Source organism: Aquarana catesbeiana, linkage group LG09 (genome assembly GCF_042186555.1).
Source record: "Aquarana catesbeiana isolate 2022-GZ linkage group LG09, ASM4218655v1, whole genome shotgun sequence".
Lineage (NCBI taxonomy): Eukaryota > Metazoa > Chordata > Amphibia > Anura > Ranidae > Aquarana > Aquarana catesbeiana.
In genome coordinates this window covers 303931539-303956892 of record NC_133332.1, presented here as the reverse complement: position 1 = coordinate 303956892, position 25354 = coordinate 303931539, and the positions used below count along the sequence as shown (strand labels likewise).

Sequence of the window (25354 nt, the reverse complement as noted above, 5' to 3'; positions counted from 1 at the left end):
ACACCTGGAAACAGCCCGTATCTAGCAAGTGCTGAAACGTGCCTCCCCTCACCCAATACCGGGTATAATGGCGACTTAGAGGAGGTAATAACCAGGTTTTTACACAGAACGTTGCAAACGCGTAGGGTTGGGCCTACGACAGGGTGAGCTTTGAGTATCGAGAGCAAGACCCAAAAGCACCAGGGAGCTCTACAGAGAAGGACTGCCAGTGACATTTATACAGTAATTAGTGGCTATTTTTAACTCCGATCGCTGTATAAATACCAATGGTCCCAAAAGTGTCAGATTTGTCCGCCGCAATGTCGTAGTCCCGCTAAAAATCACTGATCACTGCCATTACTAGTAAAGAAAAAAAAAAATAATAATAAAAATGCCATAAATCTATCCCCTATTTTGAAGATGCTATAACTTTGGCACAAACCAATCAATTTACGCTTATTGCGATTTTGTTTACCAAAAATATGTAGAAGAATACATATCAGCCTAAACTGATGAAGAGATTATAGCAAAAAGTGGGGGAATTGTGGAGTATATAAAGTAATTGTGGGGTCGATATCATCTTCATAAGATTGGCTCTACCAAGCACTGTCAATGGAAATTTACACCAACTGCGGCATTTATCTTTAAATTGAACTGATAACGGTTTAAGATTCAGATTAGTGTAGTCCTTTTACATTTCGAGATACCGCCATTCCCGAGTATTTAACTTTAATGCTTGATTTGGATTTGGGAGGCTGAGTTTTGGTATTGGCGATTTCAGATCGTCCAGTGGTAGCAATATCGATTTCTCCCAATTAATCAGAAAAGCCGAAAATAATATGTAGAAAAAAGGTTCATAAGTTCTACTAATGAATTTTGAGGTATCCCCCCCCCCAAAAAATAAGAGCGTCGTCTGTATATAGGGCTATTTTATCCTCTCTACTAGCACGGCGAAACCCAATAATCCCATGGTTGTCTAATAAACATATTAAAACTAAAATTCAGCTTACACTTTTTAACCCCTTCATGCCTAAGCCTTTTTCTGACATTTGTTGCTTACAAGTCAAAATCCGTATTTTTTGCTAGAAATTACTTAGAACCCCCAACCATTATATATATATAATATATATATAGAGAATAAAAAAATGGAAATTGTTACAAAATTTTATGATACACAGTATTTGCGCAGCGGTCTTTCAAACTCAGTTTTTTTGGGAAAAAATACACCTTCATGAATTAACAAAAACAAAACAGTAAAGTTATACCAATTTTTTTTATAATGTGAAAGATGATGTTACGACGAGTAAATAGATACCTAACATGTCATGCTTTAAAATTGCACCCGCTCGTGGAATGGAGACAAACTATGGTACTTAACCACTTCACACAAATCGCCGTGCCTGTACGTCGGTACTTTGACGCTAAATAACGTTTCTCTTTAAGATAAAAATGGTCTCTCCGGTTGTCTCCGCCGCTTAACAGAGCCGTCGGTAGCGGCGGAGATGATCGCATCCGCTCCCCTCACTGCCCGGATGCCAAATGAGGGAAAGATGGCCCCCGCTCAGCTCCATAGCATTGAAGGGCGGCAGCAATGTCAAAGGTCACTTCTGCCCAATGCTCTTAAAGGGGTTTTTTTTTTAACCACTTCAATACCAGGCACTTAGACACCTTCCCGCCCAGGCCAATTTTCAGCTTTCAGCGCTGTTGCAATTTGAATGACAATTGCGCGGTCGTGCTACACTGTACTCAAACACATTTTTTATCATTTTGTTCCCACAAATAGAGCTTTCTTTTGGTGGTATTTGATCATCTCTGCGTTTTTTATTTTTTGCGCAACAAATAAAAAAAGACCGAAAATTTTGAAAAAAAAAAAAAACAAGTTTTTCTTTGTTTCTGTTAAAATTGTTTGTAAATAAGTACGTTTTCTTCTTCAATGATGGGCACTGATATGGCTGCACTGACGGGCACTGATATGGCGGCACTGATGGGCACCGATGAGGTGGCACCAATGAGGTGGCACTGACGGGCACTGATGATGGGCACTGATAGGTGGCACTGATGGGCACTGATAGGTGGCACTGGTATGCGGCACTGATGGGCACTCATAGGTGGCACAGATGGGCACTCGTAGGTGGCCTTTATTGGTACTTATGGGTGGCACTGATGGGTACTTATGGGTGGCACTGATGGGCACTGATAGGTGGGCACGGATGGGCACTGACAGGTGGCACTGATGACACTGATTGGTGGCATTGCTGGGCAGACCTGAAACATGTTGGTGCCAATTAGTGCCCATTTGTGGGCACAGATTGGGCACATGTGGATGGCCATGGGTTACATACCTGGCCATCCACATGTTGCCCCTTCCCTGGTGGTCCTAGTGGCGTCCCTGGTGGTCCAGTGGGGTGATCTGAGGGGGGGGGCTGCACTGATAAACAATCAGCACAGACCCCCCCTGTCAGGAGAGCCGCCGATCGGCTCTCCTCTACTCGTGTCTGTCAGATGCGAGTGAGGAAAAGCCGATCAACGGCTCTTCCTATTGACATCGTGATCGACCGTGATTGGACACGGCTGATCACGTGGTAAAGAGCCTCTGCCGGAGGCTCTTTACCAAGATCGGTGGAGCGGTGTGTCAGGCTGACACATCGCTCCACCGATCGCCGCGATGCGCACCCCCCGCGGGCGCACGGCGGCATGTTATCCTGCTGGACGTCATATGACGCCCAGTCAGTATAACTGAACCACTGCCCGGCCGTCATCTGCTATGGGCCGGGCGGGAAGTGGTTAAATGACATCTAAATTTTTTTATTTTAGTCTAAATATGAGATCTGAGGTCGCAGATCTCACATTTAAGAGGTCCTGTCATGCTTTTTTTTTATTACAAGGTATGTTTACATCCCTTGTAATAGGAATAAAAGTGACCCAATTTTTTTTTTAAAAGGATAGTGTAAAAATAAAAGGTAAAATAAATTTTAAAAAAATATATATTTTTTTTAAAACCTCCCCCCGTCCCACCGAGCTCATACGCAGAAGCGAATGCATACATAAGTCGCGCCCGCATATGAAAACGATGTTCAAACCACACATGTGAGGTATCGCCGCGATCGTTAGAGTGAGAGTAATAATTCCAGCCCTAGACCTCCTCTGTAACCCAAAACTGGTGACCTGTAGACATTTTTAAATGTCGCCAATGGAGATTTTTAAGTGCCAAAGTTTGTCGCGATTCCACGAGCGGGCGCAGTTTTGAAGCGTGACGTGTTGGGTATCAATTCACCCAGCGTAATATTATCTTTCACAATATAGGAAAAAATTGGGCTAACTTTACTGTTCTATTTTCTAACTGTATTTTTTTCCAAAAAATTGCGCTTGTTAGACCACTGCGCAAATACGGTGCGACATAAAGTGTTGCAATGACCCCCATTTTATTCTCTAGGGTGTCTGAAAAAATATATATAATGTTTGGGGGTTCTAAGTAGTTTTCTAGCAGAAAAACCTGATTTTAACTTGTGAACAACAATCCTCATAACGAGGCTCGTGGTTAAAAATCTCCATAGGCGCCGCTTTAAAAATTTGTGCAGGTTACCAGTTTAGATTTACAGAGGTGGTCTTATTGCTCTCACTCTAACGATCGCAGTGTTACCTCGAATGTGTGGTTTGAACACTGTTTACATTTGCGGACGTGATTTACGTATGCGTTCAACTCTGCGCACGAGCGCGGAGGGATGGGACACTTTAAATTTTTTTTTTTTTTTTTTTTTACACTGTCCCTTTGAAACTTTTTTTCTGATCAATTTTATTGCTGTCAGAAGGAATGTAAACAGGAATTCTTTATAAAGTGATCTGGGGTCTATAAGACCCCAAATTCCTCCTTTGCACTTAAAAGCATTCAAAACACCAAGTTTGGCAGTTTTGAATACTGAATTTTTTTTTTTTTAATTTGGCGCCTTTAAGTCTTCTGTAAACAGTCATGACATTGCTTTCGGGTTACTAGATCCGAGACCCCGATCAAAGCCGATTCCGGCTTTGTTTGGGTCTCCGGGGCACCGGTAAAAAACGAACGGTACCGGGGTGATGAGCCCAGCTGCATGTATCACCCCGGTACAACCCCTTCAAGCCGAGGCTGCATATTTGCGTACGAACCAGCATGAAGGGCTTTTAAGTGATTATAGCAACGGGTTTTTTTTAAATTTTGCTCTGTTAAAGGCAGTAGAAAAATAAGCAACAGGTATAAAATCTATATTAAAGTGGGAAGTGTTAAACTGATGTGTTAATGCAAGTGACATCCAATAAATATATATATAATATATAAAATATATATATACAAATATATAAAATAATATATAAAATGTATCATTTTTTTTTCGCCCATTGTTTCATTTTAAAAGAGCAAGATACTTTATTCTGTACAAATGTTTTTCCTTTTGTGTTTTTGTCAATGCTTACTTGATAATCGCGTTCTGAAACACTTTATAATAGGCAGCTAGTGTGCCAGTTTAGATGCCTGACTTTCAATGCACCCTCACCCAGCTTGTACTGAGAATCCTTGCCTGGTGACATAAACATGTTTGGTAAAGCCCAAGAGTGCCATTGCTACATTGCCGTGTGCCATCAGATTGTACAGCCCAATCAGTCTCTGGATGGGTTGCCTGGAGTGTCACAGGATAGCTGATAAACAAACGAAATGTAATTGCCATTGTCTGGGGCATGAAAAGATCATGTATTTTCACGCTTTCTGTGTAATGGAACCCAGAAGTCTGTGCGCCCACGTGTTTGTTTATTACAGGTATTTATATAGTGTTGTCGGCTTACCCAGGGGTTTGCATACCATACATTCACATCATTCCCTGTCCTTAAAGTGTTTGTAAACCCTCACATATATCCAGTGAAGGGACTTTCCTCAGGTGATACACTGAGATTAAACTAATCCTCCTACATAAGCTGTACCTGTTTATCTGTAGCCACCTGTCCTGTACATCCATTAAAAGTCCAGAATTTACACAGCATTTCTGAGAATCCAGAAGAAAGGGGGTGGAGAGCTGAAGCTCAGTGAGCAGACATCTGAGAGCTGATTGGAGGGAAGCGACACGCCCCCTATACACAGCACACAGGAACAGAGCTGAGGCTGTCAATCAGCTGAAGATCCCTCTCCTGTCACCCTTTTCCTCTTGGTGTCAGCAAAACGTGTCAGAAATGGTTCATGCAGAGAGCAGTGAAACGAAGCAGCAAACATAAATGACACTTATTACTCATAAGTACACACTATAGAGAGATATGCTTTGTTCATATTTCATGTCTGAGGTTTACAACCACTTTAACCACCCCTTGACCCCCCCCGGCGTGCTATAGCCGAAAGATGGCTACAGATGGCTCACATTGCCGGGAGGGCGTCCATGGACGTTCTACCGTGATCTGCGGTGCGCATTGGCATGGATCTGTGATCAGGTAGAGGCAATCACAGCGGCTCTTTATCATGTGACCAGCTGTATACAGTCACAGCTGATCACAGTGTAAACAGTATTTGCTGATGCGTGAGGAGAAGAGAGCCAATAACCAGCAAATTCACACAGGGGACATTTACACTGATAATTAGGGCACTGATCATCAACTCAGCCCAAACAGTGCCCATCAGTGCTGCCTGTCAGTGCCCATTAGTGCCACATATCAGTGCAGCCTCATCAGTGCCACCTCAGTGCAGCCTATCAGTGCTCATCGGTGCAGCCTCATCAGCACACATCAGTGAAGGCAAAAATGTACTTATTTAGAAAATTTTATAACAAAGTTAGAAAAAAATCTTTTTTTTTTTTTTTTTTTTTTCAAAACTCAGTATTTTTTCATTTCTAAAGCAAAAAAATAAAAAAACTCAGTGGTGATTAAATACCACCAAAAGAAAGCCTAAATTTGTCTAAAAAAAATAATGATATCATTTTTGTGTGGGTACAGCATTGTATGACCGCGCAATTGTCATTCAAATTTTTAAAGCACTGAAATCTGAAAACAGCCTGGGCAAGAAGGGGGTGAAAGTGCCCATTAGGCAAGTGGTTAAGGAGCATACAATCACAGTCATTTATACACTCGGGCCGGTTTGGAGAGGAGCTACTTAACCCACCAGCTTTTGGAGTGTGGGAGGACACCAAAGTAGCCCCACGCAATCCTGAGAGAGCATGCAGACTCCATGCAGATAGTGTCTTCACTGGGATTCGAACCAAGGACCTGCTACAAGGCAGACATGCTAACCACTACACCTCTGTGCTGACCACAATGGCTTAGTGGGAAGTACAGTGGTTTGGTGATTAGTAGACATGTGCAATAACAAAAAATTTGTTAATTTTCCTTTTATTCGTTTTTTTTTTTTTTGCTTTTTTCGAAAATTCGGAAATCCGAAAATTTAAATTTTCAAATTCCGAATTTTCGAAGTCCAAAAATTCGAAAATCTGAAAAAAGAAAATCAGTAAAATTTGAAATAATAACTAACTAATAATAGCTAAGTATTAAATTATAGGTATTGGAATTTCCTTTCAAATTTGGCTGTTTGTGAATGCAACGAATACAAATTTATCTGAGGTTGCGAATTATCCAAAATAACGAATGCTGCATCTAAACAAATGGAATGGAACAAATTAATAGTAATAAAAAGGCATTCGTTACTTCAGATAATTCGTAACTTCTGATAAATGCGTACTCGTTACATTCACTAACAACAAATTTGAAAGGAAATTCAAGTACCTATAATTGAATAGTTATTATTAGTTATTATTTCAGGTTTTCGGATTTTCATTCTTTTGAATTTTAAGATTTTCATTCTTATTTTCAGATTTTCAAATTTTTGAATTTACAAATATCGAATTTCCTAAATTCGAATTTCCAAAATTTTGAACTTCCGAATTTCTGAAATTTCGAATTTTCCACTTTCCGAAATTTTCCAATTTCCGGAATTTCGAAAATTTGAAATGAATGAATTTATATGAAGTTACGAATTATCCAAAATAACAAATGCCACATCTAAACAAATGGAATGGAACAAATGAATAATAATAAAAAGGTTTTATTATTGTTATTCATTATTATTAGATCGTTACGTTCCATTCGTTTAGATACCTATAATTTTAATAGTTATTATTAGTTAGTTATTTTTTCAGATTTTCATTCTTTTGAATTTTCAGATTTCTTATTTTCGGATTTTCAAATTTCCAAATTTTTGAATTTTCAAATTTCCAAAATTTTGAATTTCCAAAATTTAGAACTTCCGAACTTTAGAACTTTGAAATTCCGAATTTCCCAATTTCCGAAATTTTCCACTTTCCGAAATTTTGAAAATTCGGAAATTCGAAATTTTGGGATATTGAAAAATTCTGAAATTTCAGAATTAATGAATTTGTCATAATTTGTTTAAAAAACTAATTTGGAACTAAACAAATTGCACATATCTAGTGATTAGCCACTAAGCCACAAATAAAGTATCAGCCTCCAGAACTGTGTATCTCTACCTCATTGGGAAGTCCATTATTCTTTTTGTTTTTTCAGTGTCTCCGAAATGAAAATGGAAGAAGTATTATCCAACCTACTTTTAGAGGACTTTCTGAAAATCAAGAGAGCTGGTGGAAAGGTGAGAATCTCAAACTAATATAAAAAGAGGTCCATCTGACAACATACCTGTATGTTTATATGTTCAGGATCTGAGGGGTCCAATAGAAGTGGCCAGGTCTGGGGGGGGGGGGGGGGGGGGGTTGAGTGCGTATTTTTTAACAAATACTTATCTCAGAGGAGCAGAGGCACCAGAAAATGCTTGTTCCTTTGAACAGAATGAATCAAAATTTTCCGGACTGAGATCTGGTAGATATAACAGGAGAAGGAGCTTTTGGCATTGGTAGTTTTATTGAATTAAGTGCAGGGGTGTAGGTTTGGGTCATACCAAAAAGTGTCATTTGACTTTTGTTAATAACATTGCCACCATTCGTGCCACTATGCAGTGCCAGGCACTGTGTTACATCTTCCTGCGTTCTGTGGGAGGCTAGCTATGTGTTCAGGAAGGACACCCCCTCTCCCCTTGCAATCATCTGACAACGCAGCTAGCAAGGAGGCAACTGCATGGATAGCCACCTTCTTATCTCTGACTTCCAAGATAAGTTCCAGTGAGGGGAATGCAAAGAGAGGAAGGGCATGCCAGCAAGTCCTGGAGCTTGGAGATAAACTCTGGCTATCAAAGCAGCCAGCTCCTTGCTGTTTGAGTTGTTGGACAGTCTTGGCGGGCAGGAGGCATTTTTTCCTATCACATAACAAGTTTTAAGTATTACCTTGGGGAGATGCAGACTAGAATACTGCAATCACTGAGCAGCAAATGATATCACCTGTGATGTATTTCAGTTATCTTGCAAACCTGGCCTGTTAGTTGGCCCTGAGGACAGGGGTTAAGAACCACTGACATAGGGGGACAGAACACTACAGGGAAATAAAAAAAAAATAAATGAGACTTTTTTTCGTACTTTTTTTAACACATCATTAAATGTGTTTTAAATGAAAGCAGTTTGACTTGATATAAGCCTCTTGCAGTCTACCGTACAGCATTGCTTGGGGAGGCAGGAGCAGCACAGTGAGCCAGTCAGGTGCGTTGAAATGTAAGATAGATTCATGCTGATAGATGAAGGGAGCAGAGTGAGACAGAAAAAAAAAACATATCACTGTGCTGCTTCTCCTTTCACTGTCTAGTCACTGGGTAGGGGTTGGAAGGAGACTTGTAAGTGAAAGTGAAACTGCAATAAAGAAAGTTTAGGTCACCTTCCCTGCCAGACAATGATGTGCTGGGTAAACCTCAGAATTGGGTAGATATAAATACGAATCCTTTGACAGGTAATACAGATTGTATGTACAGTATCTCACGAAAGTGAGTACACCCCTCACATTTTTGTAAATATTTTATTATATCTTTTCATGTGACAACACTGAAGAAATGACACTTTGCTACAATGTAAAGTAGTGAGTGTACAGCTTGTATAACAGTGTAAATTTGCTGTCCCCTCAAAATAACTCAACACACAGCCATTAATGTCTAAACCACTGGCAACAAAAGTGAGTACACCCCTAAGTGAAAATGTCCAAATTGGGTCCAATTAGCCATTTTCCCTCCCCGGTGTCATGTGACTCGTTAGTGTTACAAGGTCTTAGGTGTGAATGGGGAGCAGGTGTGTTAAATTTGATGTTATCGCTCTCACTCTCTCATACTGGTCACTGAAAGTTCAACGTGATACCTAATGGCAAAGAACTCTCTGAGGATCTGAAAAAAATTAATTTTTGCTCTACATAAAGATGGCCTAGGCAATAAGAAGATTGCCAAGACCCTGAAACTGAGCTGCAGCACGGTGGCCAAGATCATACAGCGGTTTAACAGGACAGGTTCCACTCAGAACAGGCCTCGCCATGGTCAACCAAAGAAGTTTAGTGCACATGATCAGCGTCATATCCAGAGGTTGTCTTTGAGTGCTGCCAGCATTGCTGCAGAGGTTGAAGGGGGTGGGGGGTCAGCCTGTCAGTGCTCAGACCATACGCCGCACACTGCATCAAATTGGTCTGCATGGCTGTCGTCCCAGAAGGAAGCCTCTTCTAAAGATGATGCACAAGAAAGCCCTCAAACAGTTTGCTGAAGACAAGCAGACTAAGGATATGGATTACTGGAACCATGTCCTGTGGTCTGATGAGACCAAGATAAACTTATTTGGTTCAGAGGGTGTCAAGCGTTGTGGCGGCAACCAGGTGAGGAGTAGAAAGACAAGTGTGTCTTGCCTCCAGTCAAACATGGTGGTGGGGTTGTCATGGTCTGGGACTGCATGAGTGCTGCCGGCACTGGGGAGCTACAGTTCATTGAGGGAACCATAAATGCCAACATGTACTGTGACATACTGAAGCAGAGCAAGATCCCCTCCCTTCAGAGACTGGGCAGCAGGGCAGTATTCCAACATGATAATGACCCCAAACACACCTCCAAGACTTGCTAAAGAAGCTGAGGGTAAAGGTGCTGGACTGGCCAAGCATGTCTCCAGGAGGAGAGCAAGGTCTCTAACATCCACCAGCTCTGTGATGTCATCATGGAGGAGGGGAAGAGGACTCCAGTGGCAACCTGTGAAGCTCTGGTGAACTCCATGCCCAAGAGGGTTAAGGCAGTGCTGGAAAATAATGGTGGCCACACAAAATATTGACACTTTGAGCCCAATTTGGACATTTTCACTTAGGGGTGTACTCACTTTTGTTGCCAGCGGTTTAGACATTAATGGCTGTGTGTTGAGTTATTTTGAGGGGACAGCAAATTTACACTGTTATACAAGCTGTACACTCACTACTTTACATTGTAGCAAAGTGTCATTTCTTCAGTGTTGTCACACGAAAAGATGGAATAAAATATTTACAAAAATGTGAGGGGTGTACTCACTTTTGTGAGATACTGTATGTATTTTATCTATGCCAGAGGTGTCAAGCTCAACTTCATCACGGGCCACAACAGTATGGTTGCTCTCACAGGTCCGCTTGTATCTGAGGTGTGGTACGTTCAGAGTGCAGGGTTTAGGGGTGCGCTATGTACAGTGTGCAACTTCAACCCCCCCAGCCCCCGCCCCCGCAAACCTTCCTCACTACTTTTTCCTCTCCTACCTGGCCCATTTCTAGTACCTTCCTGTGTAGGCGGCTCTCCCTCGCCTTGCAGGGAGATCATTCTCTTTCTCTGGAGATCTGTCCCCACTATGAGTCTGTACAGGGATCTGTTACATCCAGGAGCTGCTGAGAGCAAAGCTGTGCACGTTTAGATGGACTAGATCAGGGGTCTCCAAACTTTCTAAACAAAAGGCCAGTTTACTGTCCTTCAGACTGACTGTGGCCATTGGGAGTGGAAATTGTCCTGGCGTCAGTGCGAGTAAACAATGCATCTATGGTATTAGGAAGAGGAATAGTGCCCCGTCACTGGTGTCAGTGGGAGGAATAGGGCCCCATTGTTGATGTCAGTAGAAAGAATATTGCCCTGTTGTTGGTTTCAGTGGGGGGAAATACACCCCAAGGGCTGCAGTTTGGGGACCACTGGACTAGATGGACAAACAAACTAAAGGTTAACTCCAGCTGACACTTTATAGACCATTAAAAGAACAGTTTTTTCCTTTTTGTACTTAAAGCGGAACTCTCTCCCCCCCCCCATGAAAAAAATAAAAGTCAGCAACTACAAATACTGTAGCTGCTGACTTTTAATATTCGGACACTTACCTGTCCTGGAATCCCGCAATGTTCGCACCCCTGCCGATGTTTCCATCAGCTCTCAGGTACTGCTGCTACCGCCATTGTCTGTAAGGGAAACCGTCACAGCCAGTTCCCGATTGCGCGCTGTGCTTTGTGAATGGCACAGAGGGGGGGAATGAGGAGGGAGACCGAACTCGTGGGGGATCTTGCCGCAGCCAGGTCACCTGGAAGTGGGGACAGGTACCTGTCAAAACCAGGTACCCGTTCCCCTTTCTCCCCGAAAGGTGCCAAATGTGGAACCTGAGGGGGTGAGGAAGCAGATAAGCAGAGCTTCCCCTTTTGGGGAAAAAAATAAAAAAGCTTTAGAAATCCTAAGACAGGAATTGTGTTATTGGCTGGCTCACCAGGGGTGAAAATAAAGGGAAAAAGCCTTAGAAAAGAAAACTAATGCAGCCACCACATCTAAGAATTGTAAGCAACATTTTTGTGCGGTTTATTTCTGCTTTACATTGATCCCAGGAGCCATTTTTTTCTTATTGTGCACTTAGGGGCTCTAGAACATCTGAAGAAGTAGGCAAGGACCCAAAGGGCATGATGGAAGTGAAGGTTAGCAGGAACGGGGATAATGAAATAGAGGGGAGAACATGCAGAACACCCAGGATATATGTTCTAGGTGGAAGAGGTGGATATAGGCAGAATTGGGGCTTATATAGGGCTGGTGAAGGCCGTAGAAGATGCTGGCTGGTGGGAAGCCAAGTGAAGGATGTTTCCTTCAAGAGATCTTCCCTGTGAAGGAAGAAACGTCTCTAGCTTATCCCCGCTCTCTCCCTCCCTTTGTAATATATTGCCATATTATCACTAATCCCCCTGGCAGTTGTGACACTGAGACAAGTCATCTGTCACTTAAGATTGAGCGCTCTTTAATTTTCCGGCAGAAACTCACAGCAGGGCCTCCTTCAATTTGAGGTCTTTATTGGAATTCTGAAGCCCCTTCTCGCCTCCTTTCCGCGCAAGCCTCAGATCTATTCTGAGCCACGTTACAGAAAGTATACAGTAACCAACCGAGGGATTCAGTCCTGGCTCCAGCTCTGTTTATTTAACGATTTAGCCGGATTTCTGCTGCTTACGCCACCCCAGGCCAAAGCCCGCTTTCCAATATTACTTTTAACAACTGTTCTATTCACACAAGTCCCGGTTACCTTCCACCCCACCTCCCTTGTCTGCCGTCGTCTCATTAATTTGAAGAAGTTAAAGAGAAGAGGAGAGGGAGGGGGTGCAGGGTCTTAACGGGGAGGGGGGTTGGGAATGGCAAGTGAAGCTACATTTTTTTTTTTCTATTTTTCTTTTTTTTTTTTTTTTTTCCCCCACGTTATTAAAGTGCTTTAGTTTTAATAACGGTGGATTGTGTCCACCTGAGGAGCGGGTAACTGGTGTAATTTTGCATTCATATTAAAAATAATAATAATAAAAAAAAGTTACGCTGGGCTTAAAGGTATCAGGCTTATTCAATAAGGCAAAGAGGGATGTTGCAAATTGTGGCAACCAGTTGGCGGTACTCGTCTCCCGACTGCTGATAGGTGACATTTGGTTGCTATGTGTTACGGAGATTTCTACATCATTATAGCTCCTTGCCCTGCTATTGCTGGCAACACACCTCTTTTTATTTTTTATTTTTTAATTAGGGGTATATTTGCTGTTTTTTTTTACTTATTTATTATTTTTTCTTTTATGAATGATTTAATTTGTTGTTGAAACCAATTTTTGTTCTGTTTTTTAAACAGATTTTTTTTTTTTTCTTTTAAGTCTTTTCTTTATTTTTTTTTTTCCCAATTGCATAAAAAAGGAACAAAGAATTTGATTATAACCCCTACATTACAACCCCATTAAAAACAATTCCGTTTTCTCCAACCTGAGCAACCACTTTCATTTGCTTAACCACTTGACCCCCCTTCATGACCAAGCAATTTTTTTGTGATACGACACTCTGTTATTTTAACTGATAATTACACAGTTGTGCGACGCTGTACCGACGCTTTTCCCCACAAATGGAGCTTTCTTTTTGTGGTGTTTGATCACCTCTGCGTTTTGAATTTTTTGTACTATAAACAAACAAACAAAAAAATGACGATTGTGAAAAAAAAACAATATTTTTTTACTTTGTGCTATAAAACATAACTAACACATTTAAAAAAAAAAAAAAAGAAAATTTCTTCATCAATTTAGGACAATATGTATTCTGCTACATGTTTTTGTTAAAAAAAAATCCCAATAAGTGTATATTGATTGATTTGTACAAAAGTTATAGCGTTTACAAACTATGTATTTTTTTTTTTTACTAGTAATGGCGGCAATCAGTGACTTATAGTTCGACTGCAATATTGCGGCAGACAGTCGAACACTAACTGACTGGGGACCAGTGACACTAATACAGCGATCAGTGCTAAAAGTATGCACTGTCACTGTACTAATGACACTGGCTGGGAAGGGGTTAAACATCAGGGGCGATCAAAGAGTTAACTGTGCGCCTAGCCAGTGTTTTTTTTTTGTACTGTGGGAGGTGCTTTCACTAGGAGAAGGCATGGATCCATTTCCCCAGTGTGCAGGAAAACAGGATCCTTGCCTTCTTTACTGACAGAATGGGGATCTGCCTTGTTTACATAGGCAGACCGCCATTCTGCCTCTGTACTGGATGATCGGCAGGTGCCGGTGGACATCGAGTCTGCCGGTACCTGCAGGATCAGCTCCCGCTGTCTACAATCACAACGGGAGCAGGTCGCCGGTGGCACGCATGCATGCCCCAGACTAGGTACGTGATCCGGCACAGCAGTGCCACCTTGCCGCCATATATGTATAATGAGCTTGGTGTCTCCGTGGTTAGTACTTCTCCTTGTAGCACTGGGGTCCCTGGTTCAAATCTCAGTCAGAACATTGCCTGCATGAAATTTGCATGTTCTCCCTGTGCTTGCATGAGTTTCCTCTCACACTTTAAAGTGGTTCTAAAGCCTTAAGGTTTTTTTCCTTACTGCAAAACTTCTGCATGCAGTTCCCCCTGCAGTATCCCCCTTAGGCTAGGTTCACATCTGTGCAGGTGGTTCCCGCTGCGGCTCTGCACCTGTCCCTGCAGCCGTAACCACCTGCACAGAAATAGCAGATGTGTGCAGGTGCCATTAATCCCAATGGCATGCTGCGCGCACTTACCTGAGCCTGATATCGATCCAGCACTAAGCCCCGAAAGCAGCAGCTCTCTCCCTCCTCACTAGGCAGTTTGATAGCGGAAGAAACCATTGGCTTCTGCTGCTGTCAAGCAAATACTGTGGCAAGGGGGTGGGGCCAAGCCGCACTGTCTCTGTCAGTAGTCACAAACAGGGTGGCTCAGGTGCAAGCCTGCATGAGTGCCCCCATAGAAAGTGGCTTTCCATGGGGGCACTCTCCAAAGAGGAGCACCAGTGGGGGGCCCCAAAAGAAGAGGATTGGGGCTGCTCTGTGCAAAACCATTTCTCAGAGCAGGGAAGTATAATATCGTTATTATTTTAATAAAAAAACACCACCAAGAGGTGGGACATACTTTCCGATCCTGTGATTGGCCGTCACAGTGGTCACATGATTAGGAGCCTGACCCGCTGGCTTCCAATCATAAACAGAAACCAGGAGCTGTCTTTGACAGCTCAGTCACTGAGCTAGAAGCCCACAGTAAAGCACACTCTCAGCACTGAAACCTCAGCCCCCATGGTTGCTTGTTTGCTGCATGTGGTTATTACAGCCCATCATCTCTGCTGCCTCACATATGCAATAAGTGGTCTTCAAAAGGTTAGGGACCTTGGATTGTAAGCTCCTTGAGGGCGGGGACAGACGTGAATGTAAAGTACTGCCCAAATTGGCAGAACTATATAAATTCCGGCAAGAACATCAAACTGATGAGACTGAACTGTGCATGGGCACTAGAAGTGTAGAGAGTTGTGATAGTACCATCGGTCTATGAAACCGGAATTGCTGCCCACATCCCTGAAAATTGAATACAAAAACAAGCAGGTTCCTCTGTGAGACTTTTAAAGGCAGAAATTCCTTGACAAATAAATATAATGAAAATATATTGATATTTTATTAGAAAAGTTTAAAAATGAATTGGTGACTTATGGGAAGTCACAGTAGGATGCATATATCTATTATACAAAACTATAAAGTACAATATCAAGAAACGTGTATATATGTATACAGACAACAACTGGAGACTGGCCACTAGTGAACTGGGTCAGATGATGACCAACGCGTTTCGAGGTTTGTAGCAATTAAACCTCTTCTTCAGGGACTCTGAAAATATCAATATATTTTCATTATATTTATTTGTCAAGGAATTTCTGCCTTTAAAAGTCCCACAGAAGAACCTGCTTGTTTTTGTATTCTTGACATGTAGAGAGGCTAAAGAAACATTGGTATGGTCCAAGCTGACCAACAGGTGCCAAGTTGTGTTTTCTTACCCGCAGAAGGAAAATGAGAGCTGAAATCTGATTGGTTACTATGCATTGAATTTTTTTTTTTTTTTTTTGGTGGTCTGTCCATCTTGACCAATGTTGGCTTTCTTTTAAAGGCCTTTTCTAAAGAAAAAGAACATCGGCAATGTACCCTACCTTTAGAAACCAGTCAGTTGGTTTCTGTTTGAACTTGGGACACCTTTTTTAATGCCTTTTTTTGTATGTCTAAGGCTGATGTATTGTCAGCAAAGAAAGGTTTCCTTCCCTGTCTTCTGCTAGTTGCAGCTGCTGATATCTGGTTTTTACACGATTTTTAAAAATGCATTTGTTGTCTAAGCATCTGCAGGAAGAGATCCTGGCGTTCAGCGGCAGTTTAATTTACCACTATGCTTTTGTCAGTCTCATCTGACATGATGTTTGAACGCGTTTTTTGAATTTTTGATATGTCACTACCGAGTTTTTCTAGATGTGATTTCATGATGTTCTGACCACATTGAAAGGCAGCCTATTATATATATATATATATATATATATATATATATATATATATATATATATATATATATACATATACACAGTGGGGACGGAAAGTATTCAGACCCCCTTAAATTTTTCACTCTTTGTTATATTGCAGCCATTTGCTAAAATCATTTAAGTTCTTTTTTTTTCCTCATTAATGTACAGACAGCACCCCATATTGACAGAAAAACACAGAATTGTTGATATTTTTGCAGATTTGATAAAAAAGAAAAACTGAAATATCACATGGTCCTAAGTGTTCAGACCCTTTGCTCAGTATTTAGTAGAAGCACCCTTTTGATCTAATACAGCCATGAGTCTTTTTGGGAAAGATGCAACAAGTTTTTCACACCTGGATTTGGGGATCCTCTGCCATTCCTAGTTGCAGATCCTCTCCAGTTCTGTCAGGTTGGATGGTAAACGTTGGTGGACAGCCATTTTTAGGTCTCTCCAGAGATGCTCAATTGGGTTTAAGTCAGGGCTCTGGCTGGGCCATTCAAGAACAGTCACCGAGTTGTTGAAAAGCCACTCCTTCGTTATTATAGCTGTGTGCTTAGGGTCATTGTCTTGTTGGAAGGTAAACCTTCAGCCCAGTCTGTGGTCCTGAGCACTCTGGAGAAGGTTTTCGTCCAGGATATCCCTGTACTTGGCCGCATTCATCTTCCCCTCAATTGCAACCAGTCGTCCTGTCCCTGCAGCTGAAAAACACCCCCACAGCATGATGCTGCCACCACCATGCTTCACTGTTGGGACTGTATTGGACAGGTGATGAGCAGTGCCTGGTTTTCACCACACATACCGCTTAGAATTAAGGCCAAAGAGTTCTATCTTGGTCTCATCAGACCAGAGAATCTTATTTCTCACCATCTTGGAGTCCTTCAGGTGTTTTTTTAGCAAACTCCATGCGGGCTTTCATTTGTCTTGCACTGAGGAGAGGCTTCCGTCGGGCCACTCTGCCATAAAGCCCCGACTGGTGGAGGGCTGCAGTGATGGTTGACTTTCTACAACTTTCTCCCATCTCCCGACTGCATCTCTTTAGCTTAGTCACAGTGATCTTTGGGTTCTTCTTTACCTCTCTCACCAAGGCTCTTCTCCCCCAATAGCTCTGTTTGGCCAGACGGCCAGCTCTAGGAAGGGTTCTGGTCGTAACCTTGGCCAGATCTGTGCCATGCGACAATTCTGTCTCTGAGCTCTTCAGGCAGTTCCTTTGACCTCATGATTCTCATTTGCTCTGACATGCACTGTGAGCTGTAAGGTCTTATATAGACAGGTGTGTGGCTTTCCTAATCAAGTCCAATCAGTATAATCAAACACAGCTGGACTCAAATGAAGGTGTAGAACCATCTCAAGGATGATCAGAAGAGATGGACAGCACCTGAGTTAAATATATGAGTGTCACAGCAAAGGGTCTGAATAGTTAGGACCATGTGATATTTCAGTTTTCTTTTTTAATAAATCTGCAAAAATGTCAACAATTCTGTGTTTTTCTGTCAATATGGGGTGCTGTGTGTACATTAATGAGGAAAAAAATGAACTTAAATGATTTTAGCAAATGGCTGCAATATAACAAAGAGTGAAAAATTTAAGGGGGTCTGAATAGGTTCCCACGATATATATATATATATATATATATATATATATATATATATATATATATATATATATATATATATATATATATATATATTTACATTGTCAGCACAGTCAGATGGATCTCCACAATTAATGGATATGCAGTGGTGTGTACATTAACGTAAAACAAACTGGTTGCTTTGCCATTTAGCCCCTGATCACGCATAGTGCAGTGACCTGCATTATTTCACTGAATGAACGCAGGTCACCACTAGTTTACAAAGAAAACAGTTGATTTCTGTGTGTCCTGTTCTCAATGTAATGCAGCTCAGAGGTGCGGTGCAGTAAGCTGCTATAACATGCAGACATGCTACATTTTATCGCAGCACACAGGAAGAAGCCGCATGTTACTGCAACTCACTGCGCTGCTTTCTGGTGACATGAATGAAGTGTCACTTTCTGAGACAATCACCCTACCCAACTGGTTTACTGCAAGAGCATGAAGGTTGTAGATGGTGGGCTCCCCTGGATATAACGGGCTCTAGTCTCCTGCCACTGACATACACGATATCGTCAAAAGTATTGGGGCGCCTGCCTTTACACGCACATGAACTTAAAGCGGATTTCCACCCATTTAAAAGTCAGCAGTTACAAAAAGTGTAGCTGCTGACTTTTAATAATAAGACACTTACCTGTCCCATGGTCCAGCAATGTGGTCGTACAAAGCCCCGCTCCTCTCCCCTTCCTTTCTGCGGCGCCGGCATTCTAACTGTGGGCGCCCAGCTGTGGCTTCACACTGTGAATGACCGGGCAGTCTTCTGGGACATGTCACAGGTCCCAGAAGATTGCAGGGAGGGAGGGGGGAGAGGTGATCTTTCTTTCGGCGCCACGGTGCCAGGGAGGAAGTGGGAGCTGGGTGCCTCTTAAAACAGGGTACCTGCTCCTCCCAAATTTGGCATGTCATGTTAATATTATCATTGTGTCATGTCCTTATGGACCTTGCTTTGTGCACTGGTCCAAATCATTTGGTGGAGGGGGGATTATGGTGTGGGGTTGTTTTTCAGGGGTTGGGTTCGGCCCCTTAGTTCCAGTGAAGGGAACTCTTAAGGCATCAGCATACCAAGACAGTTTGGACAATTTCATGCTCTTAACTTTTTGGGAACAGTTTGGCGATGACCCCTTCCTGTTCCAACATGACTGCTTACCGGTGAAAAAAGCAAGGTTGGATGGACATGGATGAGCAAGTTTAGAGTGGCACCTTCTGCCACCTCCAACTCTCACCCTTCGCTCCAGCTCTTTGCTGTCACTTGTTAACACAGAAGCCTTCTGTGTTTACAAGGGACAGCTTTGCTCTCAGTGGCTCCTGGAACTAACAGATCCCCGCACACACTCACAGTGGGGACAGATCTCCAGATTCTGAGAGAGATAATCTTCCTGTAAGGCGAGGCAGAGCCAACCACACTGGGAGGTAGGAGAGAGAGATGTGAGGAAGCTTTGGGGGGGTTGAGGTTGCACACTGCATAGCACAGCACACCCCTGAACTCTGCACTCTGTACATAGCGCACCCATGAACTCTGCATTCTGTACATAGCGCACCCCTGAACTCTGAACTCTGCACTCTGTACGTTACACACTCCTGAACTCTGCACTCTGTACATAGCGCACCCCTGAACCCTGCACTCTGTACATAGCGCACCGCTGAACCCTGCACTCTGTACATAGCGCACCCCTGAACTCTGCACTCTGTACACAGCGCACCCCTGAACTCTGTATGTAATGCACTCCAAAACCCTGCACTCTGTACATAGCGCACTCGTGAACTCTGCACTCTGTACATAGTACACCCCTAAAACCCTGCACTCTGTACGTAGCGCACCCCTAAACCCTGCGTTCTGTACGTAGCGCTCCCCAGATACAACTGGCCCCTTGGAGGACAACCATACTGCTGATGCAGCCCACAATGAAATTGAGTTTAACACCCCTGCTGTACACCCTCCCTGGTCCCCACTGTACTTACCTCCGGGGCTGCTGAGTTGTCAGTACCCAGGCAGCCAGTTCGGCAGTCCAGTGATTTGAAATCCCTGCTCCTCTTCCCCTTCTCCATCAGTGCTTGCAGGATGGATCATGGCATTTCAGTGTGATGGTGCTGACCAATCAGAATTGCCTTGGTCCATCCCGGAAGCATTGCACTGAGAAGAGGGAAAAAAGCATGCAAGGTGGGGTGGGACGGGGGTAGGTAAGGAGGTCATACGGTGTTAGTTCACCTTTTAATTTTTTCTGTAAAGGTGAACTAACACGAATTTCTGAAAAATACAATTCTTCCATTGAAACTATCATTCTAGCAATTAGTCATACCATTCATAGTTGGCCAAAAATCTCTGCTGTTGACTTGACTTTAGTAAATCGAAATTCAGTTGGTTGCACTGACCTATTGAATAGGGAAGAAGGCTTTTCATTCTGTTAAAGCATATTTGCAGTAGGAAGAGTTAATTGACGAAATGCGTGTTACCTTTATAACGGCTCTGTGTGTGTTTCTCTACTATGCTCCCCCCCCTCTCCCCCAACTGGCTCCCTCCTTCCCGCCAGCATTTTTATTACAATGTAATTTCTTGTCTTTTACCATTAATATTGCGAGGATTACCCTAGCTGGCCCCACTGCGGAATGCTGTGTCACTTTACTGTTATTAAATCCATCCTAAAACTGCTTTATTATTCACCGTCTCTCTCTCTCCCATCTTTTAATTTAACCCCCTTCCTCTACCTACTGCCTCCCCCCCCCTTACTTCCCTACTGCCCTCATCCTAACAGAAGGCCGAGTCGGCGGACCCCCAGACTATCCGAGAAAGAGCAACCGTCTTGCAGACAAAATTTGAAGATTACATTCATGCCAGTCCAGAGGCCGCTTTATGGGCAAAGAAAGGTAAGGAAGGAACTGCCAACGTTTTCTGGTCTTTATGTTATTCATTTACTATAAAGAGCACCTGTCATCTTACAGCTGACAATATAATGCAAATTGAACACTACACTTTTTTTTTTTTGCAATGATGAAAGATTTTATTGTGTTAGGCACGGTTGGTAATATTAAAAGGAACTACACTGCATCTGAGCCCCACAAACTAAAAACCCAGTTTAATTCATTTTTAATATTCAAAGCAAACTTTCCCATTCATCTATATCTCCGTGCTTTATTTTGATACCCACTACACTACTTAGCTCAGGAAACCCATCCTCCTCTCTTACAGACTCCTGGGATGTACAACATCAGTTGCCTAGGCCAGAAACCAGGAAGTAAATGTTGAAAAGTAAAAAAATTTAAACAAGTGAATATTTATTTACTAATGCAAGCAGAATAAGGATTTAAAATAGTCTGTGTTGACTGAGAAAGTGAAGTTCCTCTTTAACGTTAACTATGGGCAAGCTCAAAAAAATGACATACAGTATCTCACAAAAATGAGTACACCCCTCATATTTTTGTAAATATTTTATTCTATCTTTTCATGTGACAACACTGAAGAATCAACACTTTGCTACAATGTAAAGTATTGAGTGTATTGCTTGTGTAAATTTGCTGTCCCCTCAAAATAACTCAACACACAACCACTAATGTCTAAACTGCTGGCAACAAAATTGAGTACACCCCCTTAGTAAAAATGTCCAAATTGGGCCTGAAGTGTCAATATTTTGTGTGGCCGCCACTATTTTCCAGCACTGCCTTAACCCTCTTGGGCATGGAGTTCACCAGAGCTTCACAGGTTGCCACTGGAGTCCTCTTCCACTCCTCCATGACGACATCACAGAGCTGGTGGATGTTAGAGACCTTGCGCTCCTCCACCTTCCATTTGAGGATGCCTCACAGATGCTTAATAGGGTTTAGGTCTGGAGACATGCTTGGCCAGTCCATCACCTTTGCCCTCAGCTTCTTTAGCAAGGCAGTGGTCGTCTTAGAGGTGTGTTTGGGGTCGTTGTGTTGGAATACTGCCCTGGGTCCCAGTCTCCGAAGGGAGGGGATCATGCTCTGCTTCATTATGTCACAGTACATGTTGGCTTTCATGGTTCCCTCAATGAACTGTAGCTCCCCAGCACTCATAGAGCCCCAGACCATGATACTCCCACCACCATGCTTGACTGTAGGCAAGACACACTTGTTTTTGTACTCCTAAGCTGGGTGCCACCACACACGCTCAACACCATCTGAACCAAATAAGTTTATCTTGGTCTCTTCAGATCACAGGACATGGTTCCAGTAATCCGTGTCCTTAGACCGCTTGTCTTCAGCAAACTGTTTGCAGGCTTTATTGTGCATCATCTTTAGAAGAGTCTTCCTTCTGGGATGACAGCCATGCAGACCAATTTGATGCAGTGTGCAGCATATGGTCTGAGCACTGACAGGCTGACCCCCCCCCCCACCCCGTCAACCTCTGCAGCAATGCTGGCAGCACTCATATGACTATTTCCCAAAGATAACCTCTGGATGTGACGCTGAGGATGTGCACTTAACTTCTTTGGTCTACCATTGCGAGGCCTGTTCTGAGTGGAACCTGTCCTGTTAAACCGCTGTATGGTCTTGGCCACTGTGCTGCAGCTCAGTTTCAGGGTCTTGGCAATCTTCTTATAGCCTAGGCCATCTTTATGTAGAGCAACAATTCTTTTTTTCAGATCCTCAGAGAGTTCTTTGCCATGAGGTGCCATGTTGAACTTCCAGTGACCAGTATGAGAGAGTGAGAGAAATAACACCAGATTGAACACACCTGCTCCCCATTCACACCTGAGACCTTGTAACACTAACAAGTCACATGACACCAGGGAGGGAAAATGGCTAATTGGGCCTAATTTGGACATTTTCACTTAGGTGTGTACTCACTTTTGTTGCCAGCAGTTTAGACATTAATGGCTGTGTGTTGAGTTATTTTGAGTGAACAGCAAATTTACACTGTTATACAAGCTGTACACTCACTACTTTACATTGTAGCAAAGTGTCATTTCTTCAGTGTTGTCACATGAAAAGATACAATAAAATATTTACAAAAATGTGAGTTGGGTGCTCACTTTTGTGAGATACTGTATATTAAGCAGTCTATCAGTACCATTACCACAGGATTCTTTGTTTTTCTGAGTCCCCCATAACATAGTTTTATAAACTGTGATCCTGACAATGAATAAAATGTTTTTCAACTTCAACAGATCAAGCTATCCAGCAAAAGGAGCAGTTAGAAATTTGGGGCAAACCATTCAACATTGGCAATGACAGCTTTTATTGTTATATAGTAGTTATAACCTTTTATTCTAAAAGAAAAAAATGTTGCTGTAACATTGTAAAAGTTGCTCTAACAGTAGTAAAGCCCGCTTGGTCATTTTTATTATTATGGCATGCCATTATGCCACTATATGATGCATACTAGCACAATGAGCCAGGTGCTTTTTTTTTTTACAACCACTTCAAAGTGGTTGTAAACCCACGGGGAAAAAAAACAACAACCCTGCAAGACGAAGACATAATGAGCTAGTATGCATAGCATACTAACTCATTATGATATACTTACCTTAGATCAAAGCCCCCGCAGTGATCCCGGCACACCGCTTTGGTCGGCGACATGTCTCCTAGAGTTACTTCTGGGTATCATGGGCTCGGGCGCTATGATTGGCTGGAGCCGTGATGATGTCACTCCCGTGCTTGCGTGCGGGAGTCGTCAGTAACTGCCCACTAGCTGAAGAAATGGCTCGTACAAGCCGTCTCTTCAGTGCGCATGTGCCAATAACATCGGCACATGCGTATACAGTGAATATCTCCTAAACTATGCAAGCTTAGGAGAAATTCATGGTAGCTACAGGTAAGTCTTATTATAGGCTTACCTGTAGGCAAAAGGGGTTGTAAAGGGTTTACAACCACTTTAACGGGCGTTAGCTGAAGTTAGGCTTTTATACACGAGTCACCTATGTAAAGTCCATCTAAATCTACTAGTCCATTTAACACTACCCTCTACACTGTCCAAAGGTGGCTATGTTGCCCTTCCATAGGTACAGTGGAGGAGTGAGTGTAGCCACCCTAAGATAGGAAATGTGTTATTGGCAGCTGTAAGTAAAAGGAAAAAAGCCTGAAGAAAAGATGATGAATGCAGCCACTAAGCTGCAGTATATTACAGTTTTGTTTTGGGGTTTAGCTATACCGCTATGGCTAATAGCATACAATCACTCTTCTTCACAATCTGTAATGCATGTTCCAGTATTACTAAATCATGTTATTATTTTGATTAAAAAGTAACTCTTTCTTGCCTTAAAAAGAAAGAAATGGTTGCTCTGAACTCTATTATGTGACATCATGCCTAGGCAGAAGATCACATGATCTCCACGCTACCATGGTCATTGTGGGTGTTATATCATTAGGGGCTGCAGAGACCCTGTCTAGTATAAATAAAGAACAACCAGAAAGCGATAATAAACAAATTTTAGGAGATCATAGCTCCTCTTATAGTATTAAGCCTTTCCTCATCTCCCCATGTCTATTCCCATGGCAGCTAGCACTTGGGTTATAGTAGCCTAAGAAAAAAAATGAAGGATAGTGAAAAGGTTCAATTCTAAACCTAATACAAATCTGGAGCTAGTCACACCCAACTTAGCACAAAATCACAAAAGAAAAAAAAATGATTTTACCCAAAGGAAACATTTTTCTTTAGTTCTACTCTCAATATGTTAATTTTTTTTTTTTTTAACTATGTTTTATCAATCACAAATATGCATTAGAAATGATTGATACATTTAAAAATAAAATAAAATAAATAGATTTAATTTAACAAGCTGCTGATGGCATAAGGTTTTTTAATTTTTTTTTTACAATGCCCATATTAGAAAGAAATATTTTTTTGTTTTACTCAGAATAGTAATGCTATTTGTCATGTGCCCTATTGACTGATGTGAAGTATGAATTTTAAAGACAAGTCCACTTGATAATAGCGTAAAGAATTTACAAAATTAGACTATTATTTTAATGACATGTGAAGTATTCTTTCTTGCCTCAGGTAATGTAGCACTACAGCCAAACATTTTTTTTGCATAAAATACCTTGTCAGGTTTCTATAGCTGTCTTGTCCCTGTTGGGGGAGATTTACCTATACTTACTGTACTGATGACAGTTGACAAGAATATAGAAATCCACAATTTGTCAATTGTCACCTAAACAGGAGGTGAACTGAGCTTTAAAGGAGAATCTTTTTTTATTTTTGTAAATAAATATGAAAAGGACCGACTTGGTTCAAGCCGTCTGATCAGAATGTGCTCAGGTGATCAAACGAAGGTGCATTCTGCTTGTGTTTGATATCAGTTTGAGATGTAAGATCTGAGTTCCTTCTGACCTCCTAAGCTGCTTTTCCATTCCCATCAACCTAATGAGAATGCAAAAAAATAATCAAGGTGTGTGGTGAAAAAAGTAGCTCTGATGGAACTCATCTACACAAGCCCTTATTGTAATAACAATCATAATTTCTATGTATGCTTTGTCATTGTCTACAGGAACAGAGATTTTTGGTGCACTTACCCGACGATTAAAAATAATAGACTTTCTGGGGAAATGTTTGGTGGCTGGAGATCATGTGATCTAGGCTCTCTTGGGGGGG

The 25354-nt window shown here is 42.1% G+C and overlaps 1 protein-coding gene across 2 annotated transcripts in view; it reads left to right on the top strand.

Annotated features, from left to right (window-relative positions):
• The window catches only part of DDX31 (DEAD-box helicase 31), a 149346-nt gene that overhangs the window by 91079 nt on the left and 32913 nt on the right, over positions 1–25354 (top strand). Inside the window, exons 17-18 of one of the 2 annotated variants that reach the window (XM_073600533.1) lie at positions 7501–7582; positions 20559–20667. In XM_073600533.1, the coding sequence (XP_073456634.1) occupies positions 7501–7582; positions 20559–20667 (191 nt within the window). Of the gene's footprint in view, positions 1–7500; positions 7583–20555; positions 20668–25354 lie in introns of both variants that reach the window. The other variant, XM_073600532.1, reaches the window with a different exon arrangement.